Raw genomic sequence first — 12,540 nt, 5'->3', positions numbered from 1 at the left:
TGTACCGACCAGCGCTCCCCACATTAATAATATTCTACACACACAGCTGGTAGAGCCGTTGCGCCACAGACCCAGGTTCAATCCTGACCACTGGTGCTGTCTATGTGGAGTTGGCATGTTCTCGCTGTGACTGTGGGGTTTCCTCCGGGTGCTCCAGGTTTCCTCCCACATTCCAAAGACGTGTGGATGTGTAGATTAACTTGCCCTCTGTAAATTGTCCCTTATGTGTAGGAGGTGGATGTGAGAGTGGGATAACATAGACTAGTGTGAATGATTCAATTAATTTATGGTTTAGTTTAGAGATACAGCACGGAAGCAGGCCCTTCAGCCCATCAAGTCCACGCTGACCATTGATAACCCGTTCACACTAATTCTATGTTATCCTTCTTTTGCATCTACTTCCTACACACTAGGGCCAATTTATAGAGGGCCAATTAACCTATAAACCCGTACATCTTTGAGATGTGGGTGAAAATTGGAGCACCCGGTGGAAATCAACATGGTCACAGGGAGAACGTGCAAACTTCACACAGACAGCACCCAAGGTCAGGATCGAAGCCGGGTCTTCAGTGCTGTGTGCCAGCGGCACTACCAGTTGCGCCCCCCCGGTGGTCGATGGTCTGAGAGAACTCGGTGTGCTGAGGGGCCTGTTTCCATGCTGTATCCCTATATTAAAGCTAAACTAATGGGCCTGTCCCACTTAGGCAATTTTTTTCGGCGATTGCCGGCGATTGTCATAGTTGTAACAGGTCGCTGAAAAACCAGAGACTGGACCCCCCTACAACAATGTCTACAACAACCTACCACCTAGTCGACGGCAAGCTACGGCAAGCTACCGACAACCGGCGACCCATTAGGACGTCCACCTACGACCACACCTACGACAACCTACGTCCACCAGCGACAAGCTACGACAAGGTAAGACAATTCAGTCGCCGGTACCTGTCGCCGGTTGATGTAGGTTGGCGTAGGTAGTCGCCAATGGAATTTACCGAAGTCAGCACCGCCGACAACCTACGTCATCGTGGCGACAACCTACGACAGCACCTACGTCAGGAGAAGTCAAGTGACGCTCATTGGCGTCAAGCCAACTGTCGCCGACTGTCGTCGAAAACTTTTGAACATTTCAAAATCCAGCGGCGACCAGAAAAACGCAACGATTCTTTGGGCGACTGAGGAGACAACACACGACCATACAGGCGACACCCCGGCGACCATGTGGCGACAGCCTAGTCCCCTGTAGTCGCCTAACAAATCGCCTAAGTGAGACAGGGGCATTATATTTCACTCTGACCCAGCATCAGGTTAAATGATGATCAATACTTCTCATTGTGGCACCTTGCTCTGCCTACATTGGCTGTCATGTTGCTCACTGTACAAATGTAACCCAATTTCAAATATGCTGGCAAAAGTATGAAATTTGTTTTGACGAGGTTTGTGTCCTGACCTTTGCTTCTGATGCAGACTTATTGACCTGGAACTGTAACTCTCTCTCCACACATGGTGCCTGACCTGCGCAGTTTCTCTAGACTTTGTTGGGTAATTTCAAATTGCCAGCAGCTGCAGTTTGTTGCTTTTGTATTCTGCGTCCTACACTGCTCTGCTCTCGCATGAATACTTCTCTGCCCAGCGCTCTTGATATATTTTCTTTCATCCCTTGTTTTCCTACGTCTCTCAATACGCTTTCCTTGCAGGGTAACTTTCTCTTTTGACTTTTTCATCGAATTCTTTGCTATTGATCCTTTGCATTCTAAATCTGTTGTCAATTTTAAAAGACCCCCCTCAAACTTCAAACCACTTCCAAGCAAATTGTTATAAAGACCTATCTTGAGTTTTAAGTAACCTTAAAACAGCATGAGTAAAATACAACTTTAAAGGCCAAACCAATCTTTCAGGATGCATTGATCTCTCCCGAAGGTGTCTTTAAAGAAGTCTGTAAATGATTCCTGTAGAAGCTTTAGCCAGGATGGAAAATTATAAAAGCCATGAAGGTCCAATGCACACAAAATACAGGAGTAGCTCAGCATGTTTAAGAAGGAACTGCAGATGCTGGAACAATTGAAGTTAGATAAAAATGCTGGAGAAACTCAGCGGGTGAGGCAGCATCTATGGAGCGAAGGAAATTACCTGCTGAGTTACTCCAGGAGTAACTCAGCAGGTCAGCCAGCATGCCTGGAGGACATGGATAGGTGATGTTTTAGGTCATATGTCCTCCAGATATGCTTCCTGACCCGTTAAGTTACTCAGGGCACTTTGTATTCCATACAAGATTCCAGCATCTGTAGTTCTTTGTGCCTACAAGCTCTGACACACAATGCCCTTGATTACTAGTTTGAGGATGCAGTACAGAGCCCAAGCTTGCCTGACCAAGTAAGGCAAAGTTCTTTGTCGCAACAAAGAACTGAAGATGCTAGTGAATACACAAAAGGACACAAAGTGTTGGAGTAACTGGGCGGCAGGGTAGCGCAGCAGTAGAGTCGCCAGAGGCCCCGGTTCAAACCTGACCTTGGGTGGTAACGGTACAGATTTTGTACCTTCTCCCCGTGACCTGCGTGGGTTTTCCCCGGGAGCTCCGGTTTCATCCCACACTCCAAAGACGTCCATGTTTGCAGGCTAATTTGCTTGGTAAATTTGTAAATTGTGTGTATGATAGTGTTAGTGTGCCGGGATCATGGGTCGGCACGGACTCGGTGGGCTGAAGGGCCTGGTTCTGTGCTGTATCTCGAAACTGAGCTTAACTAAACTCAGTGGGTCAGTCAGCATCCCTGGAGATCTGTAACAAGCAAATCTAATGCAGGCCGTCTGCTCTGCACTGAACTACTCATGATGGAATCAGGCATGCTTTATGCAAACAAGTCTGCGTGCGGAAAATCCACCTACTTTTTATTACTTATTCAGCAAACGTTTGGATAGTTCCATTTAGTTTAGAGATACAGCATGGACACAGGCTCTTCAGCCCTACCCAGTTTGCACCAACCACGATCACCCTGTATACTAGACCTATCCTGTACACTAGGGACAATTTACAGAAGGGGGGGTAGAGTTAACATGGGCTAAAGTGCACTCGAATGCCTTGATGTTACTTATTTCCTGTTGCGAGGACACACGTTTTGATACTTGGTTTGCTTGGTTTGCCTTTGAGAGGATGCAGGGAGATAGACAAGGCCTGTCCACTTGTCCTGCAATTCCCAGCTCTGTTGCAGCATCAGTTAAACTTAGGATCCGTCTGATCCTGAGTTTTCTCAGGGATTGTGTTTTTCTTTTTTGTGTTTGAATGTGGTCTCTCCACGCCCTGCAGAGATGCTGCCTAACCCGCTGAGTTTCTCCAGCACTTTGTGTTTCACTCAAGATTCCAGCCTTTGACGTTCCTTGTGTCACTATAACTTGGAGGGGGCAGCAAAGTGTGTGAGGTGGTCTCTGAGGAAGAGGAGGAGAAGCAAGGGTGATCATGTTGAAAGTCGCAGCAGGCTAGTGAGGCCATGCTCTGTTGATTGGGTTCAAGGGCCCATTTCTCTCCTGTCTCCCTCTATATCTTTAATTTATTTTAGTTTAGAGATACAGTGCGGAAACAGGCCCACCGAGACCAGCGATCCCGCTCATTAGCACAAGCCTACACACACTAAGGACAATTTACACTTGTATCAAGTATATAAACCCAAGCCAATTAACCTACAAACCTGTATGTCTTTGGCGTGTGGGAGGAAACCGAAGATCTCGGAGAAAACCCACGCGGTCACGGGGAGAACGTACAAACTCCGCACAGACAGCACCCATAGTCTGGTTCGAACCCGGGTCTCCAGCGTTGCAAGCGCTGTAAGGCAGCAATTCTACCGCTGTGCCACCGTGCTGCCCTTGTAATATCTGTAACAAGCCAATCTAAAACAAGCCATCTGCGCTGCACTAAACTACTCTTGGAGTTTTGTAAAAGAAGATTAATTGTTCAGAACCCAGATGCAATTAAAACAGTGACTCACACCCCTAGAGTGCTCATTAGATAATAAGCCATGAACAGTGGAGCTAAACAGAGCAAAGAGGATTTGCTTCCATCATTCCTAAGCCCGTTTGGTGGATCTCCTCCGTGGAGAAGGTTGGCATTGAAAGATTGGCCAAAACCTCTGAAGGGACATTGTCCAAGTCCCTGTCCCTGATCTCCTGCACTCCCATCGATGCTCAGTTCGGTACGTAGACTCGGTGACCGTTTGGTCATCCACCTGCACAATGTCCATGGCCGTCAGCTCCAGCTTCCTGTTTTATATAATTTCACCTCCCCTTCCCATTCCCACACCGAGATGTCTGTTCTTGGCCTTCTCCATTGCTACAATGAGGCCAAACACAAATTAGAAGAGCAGCATCTCTTATCCTGCTTGGGTAGGCTACAGCCCGGTGATTGAACATCGAATTGTCCATTGTCGGGCAAGCCGTTCCCTCTTGTGGCCCTTTCCCACTCCCCACCAGCCTATCCATGGTCTCTGCTCACCATGTGGAGCAGCACGGTGGCGCAGCGGTAGAGTTGCTGCCTTTCAGCGCTTACAATGCCAGAGACCTGGGTTCAAGTTTAAGTTCGCGTTTATTGTCACTTAACCAACTAAGGTACAGTGAAATTTGAGTTACGGGTGTTTGTACGGAGTTTGTTCGTTCTCCCTGTGATCGTGTGGGTTTTCTCCAAGATCTTCAGCTTCCTTTCACACCCCAAAGGCGTACAGGTTTTGTACATTAATTGGCTTGGTAGATTGTGAATTGTCCCTGGTGTGTTGAGGATAGTGTTAATGTGTGGGGATCGCTGTTTGGCGCGGACTCGATGGGCAGAAGGACCTGGTTCCGCGCTGTTTCTCCAAACCAAAATTAAACTAAACCATCACTATACTACCAACACTTGTGAGGAGTTCAGTCATTGGTATTGGATGTGCATGTGAATTGTGGTGTAGCATGCTGGCTGGAGTATAACCATGCTCCAGTCACCAGTCTATGCCTCAATGAATCTGTGGGGCAGCTTTACAAATGTAGTCCACAGTCCTTGTATATCTTTGAGATGTTGTTCACAGGGTTGGCTGGGCTGGGAATGACTTTGTGTGTCTAATTCCCTACGACAATGTCGATGCCACTGATTCATCTGATTTAATTCCCATTGTATTTTGCAGAAACAGCTTGGTACAACTGAGTGTCTTTTTAGAGGATTTCTGTGGACGGCCAGAGTCAGTCGCATTACTGGAGGCAGAAATGTCAAGTCAAGTCAAGTCAAGTTTGGGCAAATGGGCAGCTCAGATAAAGTCAGCAGATATCCTGTGCTAAAGAAAATTGATAGTCAAACCGTTTTCCCAGGGAGGAAGTTTCAAAGACCAGAGGCAGAGCTTTAAGGGCCTGTCCCACTTGGGTGTCATTTGCTCGTAATTTACGCGACATCATTAACGCGTCACGACGCTTGATGCACGCATCGTGACGTGCATGTGACGCGCGCATGGTGCGTGGTGATGTAGGCAGTGACGCACGGTCACGCACGGCGCCCCAGGATTTTGGATTGTACAAAATCTTTGCACGCCATCTGCGTGACGTGCAAATGACGGCCAAGTGGGACAGGCCCTTAAGGCGAGAGAGGTAAAGGAGATGTGTGATGGGCGCCTGGAACGCGCTGCCAGGGTGGTGGTGGAGGCAGATATGATAGTGACACATACAAGGCTTTTGGTTATGTAGGAATGGAGAGATATGGATCCCATGCAGGCATTTGATTTATTATCTGAACATCATGTTCGGCACAGACATTAAGGGCCATATGGTCTGTCCCTCTGTCGTATTGTTAAATGTACTAATAAATCTGAAAAATATTTAGTTAAATAAAATCCCTTTCTTTAATCTATGTTTCTTTACAGATATGGCATTCAGTTCATTTTATTTCATGCCATTGCAGATACGATAGTGGTGTGATTGAGAAGCTTTTAGATGGTCATGTGGGAAAGTAGGGAACAGAGGGATATGGGTCACGCGCATGCATTTGTGATTAGTTTAAATTGCCATGATTTTTTGCACAGACCTTGTGGGCTGAAGGGCCTGTTCTTGTACTGTACTTCGATGTTCTAATAACCATATAACCATATAACCATATAACAATTACAGCACGGAAACAGGCCATCTCGGCCCTACAAGTCCATGCCGAACAAATTTTTTTTTTCTTTTTTCCCCTTAGTCCCACCTGCCTGCGCTCATACCATAACCCTCCATTCCCTTCTCATCCATATGCCTATCCAATTTATTTTTAAATGATACCAATGAACCTGCCTCCACCACTTCCACTGGGAGCTCATTCCACACCGCCACCACTCTCTGCGTAAAGAAGTTCCCCCTCATATTACCCCTAAACTTCTGTCCCTTAATTCTGAAGTCATGTCCTCTTGTTTGAATCTTCCCTATTCTCAAAGGGAAAAGCTTGTCCACATCAACTCTGTCTATCCCTCTCATCATTTTAAAGACCTCTATCAGGTCCCCCCTTAACCTTCTGCGCTCCAGAGAATAAAGACCTAACTTATTCAACCTATCTCTGTAACTTAGTTGTTGAAACCCAGGCAACATTCTAGTAAATCTCCTCTGTACTCTCTCTATTTTTTTGACATCCTTCCTATAATTTGGCGACCAAAATTGTACACCATACTCCAGATTTGGTCTCACCAATGCCTTGTACAATTTTAACATTACATCCCAGCTTCTATACTCAATGCTCTGATTTATAAAGGCTAGCATACCAAAAGCTTTCTTTACCACCCTATCTATATGAGATTCCACCTTCAAGGAACTATGCACGGTTATACCCAGATCCCTCTGTTCAACTGTATTCTTCAATTCCCTACCATTTACCATGTACGTCCTATTTTGATTTGTCCTGCCAAGGTGTAGCACCTCACATTTATCAGCATTAAACTCCATCTGCCCTCTTTCAGCCCATTTTTCCAAATGGCCTAAATCACTCTGTAGACTTTGGAAATCCTCTTCATTATCCCCAACACCCCCTATCTTGGTATCATCTGCATACTTACTAATCCAATTTACCACGCCTTCATCCAGATCATTGATGTACATGACAAACAACAAAGGACCCAACACAGATCCCTGAGGCACCCCACTAGTCACCTGCCTCCAACCCGATAAACAGCCATCCACCATTACCCTCTGGCTTCTCCCATTCAGCCACTGTTGAATCCATCTTGCTATTCCTGCATTTATACCCAACAGTTGAACCTTCTTAACCAACCTTCCATGAGGAACCTTGTCAAAGGCCTTACTAAAGTCCATATAGACAACATCCACAGCTTTACCCTCGTCAATTTCCCTAGTAACCTCTTCAAAAAATTCAAGAAGATTAGTCAAACATGACCTTCCAGGCACAAATCCATGTTGACTGTTCCTAATCAGACCCTGTTTATCTAGATGCTTATATATATCATCTCTAAGTATCTTTTCCATTAATTTGCCCACCACTGAAGTCAAACTAACAGGTCTATAATTGCTAGGTTTACTCTTAGAACCCTTTTTAAACAATGGAACAACATGCGCAGTACGCCAATCCTCGGGGACTATTCCCAAATAAAGCAAATGGTTTTGTCCACTGATAAATATGTAGTTTGACGTACCAAGAATTACACCAGCTTCTAATTCTTACTGTTGTTTAATTAACAAAATTTCTTCAAAGGCACGATTTCAATTGTCTCTTCAAACCTTCGATTAATAGCCTGATTTATCAGAAAATGTGGGAGAAATTTGGTTGTTATACTCTTGCATACAAACCACTGTTAACAGTATGGAACATTAATGCAGGAGCAGCCTTTAATTGATATTGTGAGCATGGATATGTGAAACTTAGAATGGATATCGGGCGGCTATTGTTCATGGAGTGTGCCAATGATTGGGATGATCTTCTCGGGGATTAGTTATTAAATCCTTGGAATAGTATCGGAATAATGTGAAGGCTGCTGTGAAGGATTTAAAAGTTATTTTAGTCAGATGAGTGAAAAGACGCCGTCAAGGGTAATGAACATATACAATAGCCATTTGAATGGAGGCTTCATCATTGCAATCTGGAAGCCTGCAATTGGGAATCTTTAGCTTGTTAACTAATATCGAGATTATGTCAGTCTAAATAAATCAAATACAAAAATGATGTATAGTATCCATTAAAAAAATACTAAATTAATATTAACAAGATTAAAAAATAGTGTCATCCATGTGCATTTTTTATGAGGATTTGGCAGCATTGGGAAATGTATCAGCAATTGATGTTACATGGCCCGACAGCTCATTTCTCTTTGATTCATTGATTGAAAGACACAGCATGGAAGCAGGCCCTTCGGCCCACCGAGTCCATGCCAACCATCGATCCCCCGTTCACGCTAGTTATCTCACTTTCTCACCCACTCCACATACACACTAGGGGCAATTTACAGAGGTCCAATTAACCTGCGTCTTTGGGATGAGGGAGGAAATGGGAGTACCTGGAGGAAACCTACACGGTCACTGGGAGAACATGCAAACTCCACAGAGATTGTTGCCTGTCCCACTGAGTTACTCCAGCTTGTTGTGTCTATAGAACTAGTGTGAATGGGTGATCGATGGTTGGCATGGACTCTGTGGGCCAAAAGGAGTGTTTACATTCTGCATCTTTCAAACAATCAATCTTTCAAAGTGGAACAATACAAACGCCGTAAAATGAAAGATATCAATCAAAAGAGATAGTCGGAGTGTTGCACTAACCTTGTTAGGTGTGAGATGTTTTTCTGACCTTATCTGTAAATAGTTGTGCATGAATGTTTGTATTTGTGCCTTCAGTAGCCTGCGACAATTATTTATTATTTTTGTTATTGCTGTTTAATGTGGAAAACCTTGTGCACTTGTCATTGAAACCTCTCTCCTTCCACACAGGAGCAGAGTGATCAGAGCTACTCAACGGTGAAGACTTCATCCACGACTCTGACCATCAATAACCTGAAGCCTGGAACACTCTACATATTCCAAGTGCGAGTCTTCTCTTCATCCACGGACTATGGGAACTACAGCCCCAGTATTGAGGTGCAGACTTTAGGGGAGCGTAAGTAGTACTGAAAGGAGGAAAAACAAGAGTGTTTCTCATTTTGTACGTTTTGCTTTGGTTTGGTAACACAGTGGGATTTTTCTGGCTCCAATAAAGATGCGATTTAAATGGAATTTGTTGTTGTATTAAATTCCTCTTTGACCATCCATTCCTACCCCTGTAACAGCCATCAGCCCAATGAGATTCTTCTCCAGTTCAGGGTTCTCGATCATTCCCAAACTTAGACATTCCCAAGTAACAACACTGCTCGCAGTCACCGAGGCTTTGCTTTCTACAAAGTTCTCCCTAAAACTCTCCATCACTCTGTCTTTTATGAAGACCTGCTTTACAACCTATGACTGACCAAGCTTATGGTCACTTAAACATAGAAACATAAAACATAGGTGCAGGAGTAGGCCATTTGGCCCTTTGAGCCAGCACCGCCATTCAATATAATCATGGCTGATCATCCAAACGCAGTACCCTGTTCCTGCATTTTCCCCATGTCCCTGGATTCTTGGTCACATGCCCTAATATACACTTATACACACTTGCCCTAACACACACTTATCAGTGCATTTTTGAATGGTAACATTAGTGTGACACACTTATGTTGTATTAATGGTTGTATCTTAAGGAATAACATAGAACAGTGCAGAATGTATAAACAAAGAACTGCAGATGCTGGTTTATGCCGTAGATAGACACAAAGTGCTGGAGTAACTCGACGGGTCAGGCAGCATCTCTGGAGAAAAATGATGGGCGACGTTTCAGGTGGAATTTCACCCATCCTTTTCCTCCAGAGATGCTGCCTGACTCGCTGTGTTACTCCAGCACTTTGTGTCCAGCTTTGGCATAGAACAGAACAGGAGGTCCCTTCAACCCACATTGTCCGTGCCGAACATGGTGCCAGAATAAACTCATCTCCTCTGCCTGCATGTGATCCATATTCCTCCATTCGCTGCATATCCATGTGCCTGTCCAAAAGCCTCCTCAACGACACTACCCTAACTGCCTCTACCAACACTCCTGGCAGCACATGCTGAGCACCACTGTCTGTGTGAAAAGAACATACTCACCGCATCTTCCTTAAATGTTGCCCCTCCCAACGTAAAGCTATGCTCTCGAGTCTTGGGTATTTCGATCCTATCAATAAGGGTCTGTCTGTCGACACATATCTATGCCTCTCATGATTTTACATACTTCTATCAGATCTCCCCTCAGCTTCCGGCTTCGAGAGAAAACAAATCAAATTTGTCTCATCTCTTCTTGAAGCATTCTGGTAAACCTCTCCTGCACCCTCTCCTCTCTTGGATTCTACTCCGACCATAGTTTGATCATGTCACATATCTGGTAGACAACTGTCCTTACTCAATGCAAGAGAGAAATGTAATTATCCATAATGCTAATCTTATAAAAGGAAAATAATAGCTGCTGGTTCATTCTTGCTCTTGGTCTGTACAATAAATAGCTCTTATCATAATTCTAATGAGGACATTAAAGGGCATGTCTTTATTTTATCTACAACAACTAAGCTATTTTATCTTTTCAAAGCCAGTGTTTTCAGATCTGGGGTCTAACAGTGCAAAGAGATGCATTTGGCTTTCGCACTTTAAACAGTAAATGGTGTCACCTCGTATATTCAACTAATTAGTTCGGTGAAACCTTTTGCACACATGCCTGTGAAGACACACGCAAAGACAGCACAGAACAAGATTTTCCGTGTGAACACTTGCATTCTATTCCGTGTAAATAAACCTGTGTACAAAATAGGGAATTACCACAGATCGCATATGTTAAAAAGCCTATAGAGTCATAGAGTGATACAGCGTGGACACAGGCCCTTCAGCCCATCCTTCCCACACTGGCCAACATGTCCCACCTACACTACTCCCACCTGCCTGCATTTGGCCCATATCCTTCTAAACCTGTCCCATCCATGTACCTGTCCAAATGTTTCTTCAACATCGAGATAGTCCCAGCCTCAACTCCCTCTTCCTGCAGCTTATTCCATTTGAAGGGCCGAATGGCCTACTCCTGCACCGATTGTCTATGTTTCTATAAACCCAATGTGAAAAAGTTACCCCTCATGTTCCTATTAAATCCTTCCCCCCTCACCTTAAACTTTTTATCCTCGGGTTCTTGATTTCCCTAGTCTGGGAAAGAGACTCGGTGTGTCTACCTGATCTATTCCTCTCATGATTTTGTACACCCCTCCCTATAAGATCATCCTTCATTTTCCTGCACTCCAAGGAGTCCTGGCCTGCTCAACCTCTCCTTACAGCTCAGGCCCTGGAGTCCTGGCAACATCCTCATAAATCTTATCTGCACCCTTTCCAGCTTGACAACATCTTTCCTATAATGCAAAATTTTATTCTAAGTACAGGTTCCCCTTGTAAAAGCAACTCGCTGTCCTGGTATTAAATATCGTTATTTTGTCCTGTAATTTGCAAAGACATGATTAGCTAACCTGTGTGGTTTTGGTTTTGTTAAATGCACCTTCATCTCTTTCACATGAAGGCTGTTTCCGTAAATTCACATGTATTGAAGCTTCTGGACAGTTATAATTGTCATCACCCTTGGGGAAACCCAGAGATTGTTTCACCAATAAAGCAAATGCTATTTATGGTGTGTCGCTTAACATTATGGATGAGTAGATGTAGCGAAGATCATTCCACTCCGAGAATGATCCCAAACTAGGGGACCTATTAAGTGTTCAGCCGGCTGGTAGTTTGAATGTGGAGCTTTCTACCTATGGTTTGCACAGGGATCACGTTAAGGACACAAAAATAAAGGATATGTCAACAGGGTGGCAAGGAGGTATCTAGGGAACAACCAATTGGACAGAATGGCCTCTCTCCATTTAATGTAATGGCATGAAAGCCCAAGCTATTGGATCAGTTTGAGTTTGTGGTCATGAAGGAGGACCACGCATGCCTTCCCAATAGGGGCAGCACAGTGCCGCTGCTGGTAGAGCCGCTGCCTCACAGTGCCAGAGAACCAGGTTCGATACTGACCATGGGTGCTGTCTGTGTGGAGTTTGCACGTTCTCCTTGTGACCACGTGGGTTTCCTCCGGATGCTCCGGTTTCCTCCCAAATCCCAAAGATGTGCAGGTTTGTAGGTTAATTGGCCCACTGTGAATTGCCCCGAGTATGTTAGTGGTGGATGAGAAAGTGGGATAGCATAGAACTAGTGTGCACGGGTCATCAATGATTGGCCTGGATGAGGTGGGCTTCCATGCTGTCTCTCAAAACTATGGCGCAGCGGTAGAGTTGCTGCCTTACAGCAAATGCAGTGCCAGAGGCCTGGGTTTGATCCCGACTACGGGTGCTGTCTGTACGTTCTCCCCGTGACCAGCGTGGGTTTTCTCCAAGGTCTTTGGTTTCCTCCCACGCTACCAAGACATACAGGTATGTAGATTAATTGTCTTGGTAAATGTAAAATTGTCCCTAGTGTGTGTAGGGTAGTGTTAATATGCGGGGATCTCTG

The 12,540-nt window shown here is 44.8% G+C and overlaps 1 protein-coding gene across 1 annotated transcript in view; it reads left to right on the top strand.

Annotated features, from left to right (window-relative positions):
* Window positions 1-12,540, top strand: part of LOC129709609 (ephrin type-A receptor 7) — a 488,630-nt gene that overhangs the window by 385,503 nt on the left and 90,587 nt on the right. Inside the window, 1 exon segment of the mRNA XM_055656065.1 lies at window positions 8,902-9,067. Coding sequence (XP_055512040.1) covers window positions 8,902-9,067 — 166 coding nt within the window.

The sequence above is a fragment of the Leucoraja erinacea genome, chromosome 26 (assembly GCF_028641065.1).
Source record: "Leucoraja erinacea ecotype New England chromosome 26, Leri_hhj_1, whole genome shotgun sequence".
NCBI lineage: Eukaryota > Metazoa > Chordata > Chondrichthyes > Rajiformes > Rajidae > Leucoraja > Leucoraja erinaceus.
The sequence above is the reverse complement of the archived record's forward strand: the minus strand, read 5'-3'. Positions and strand labels throughout refer to the sequence as shown.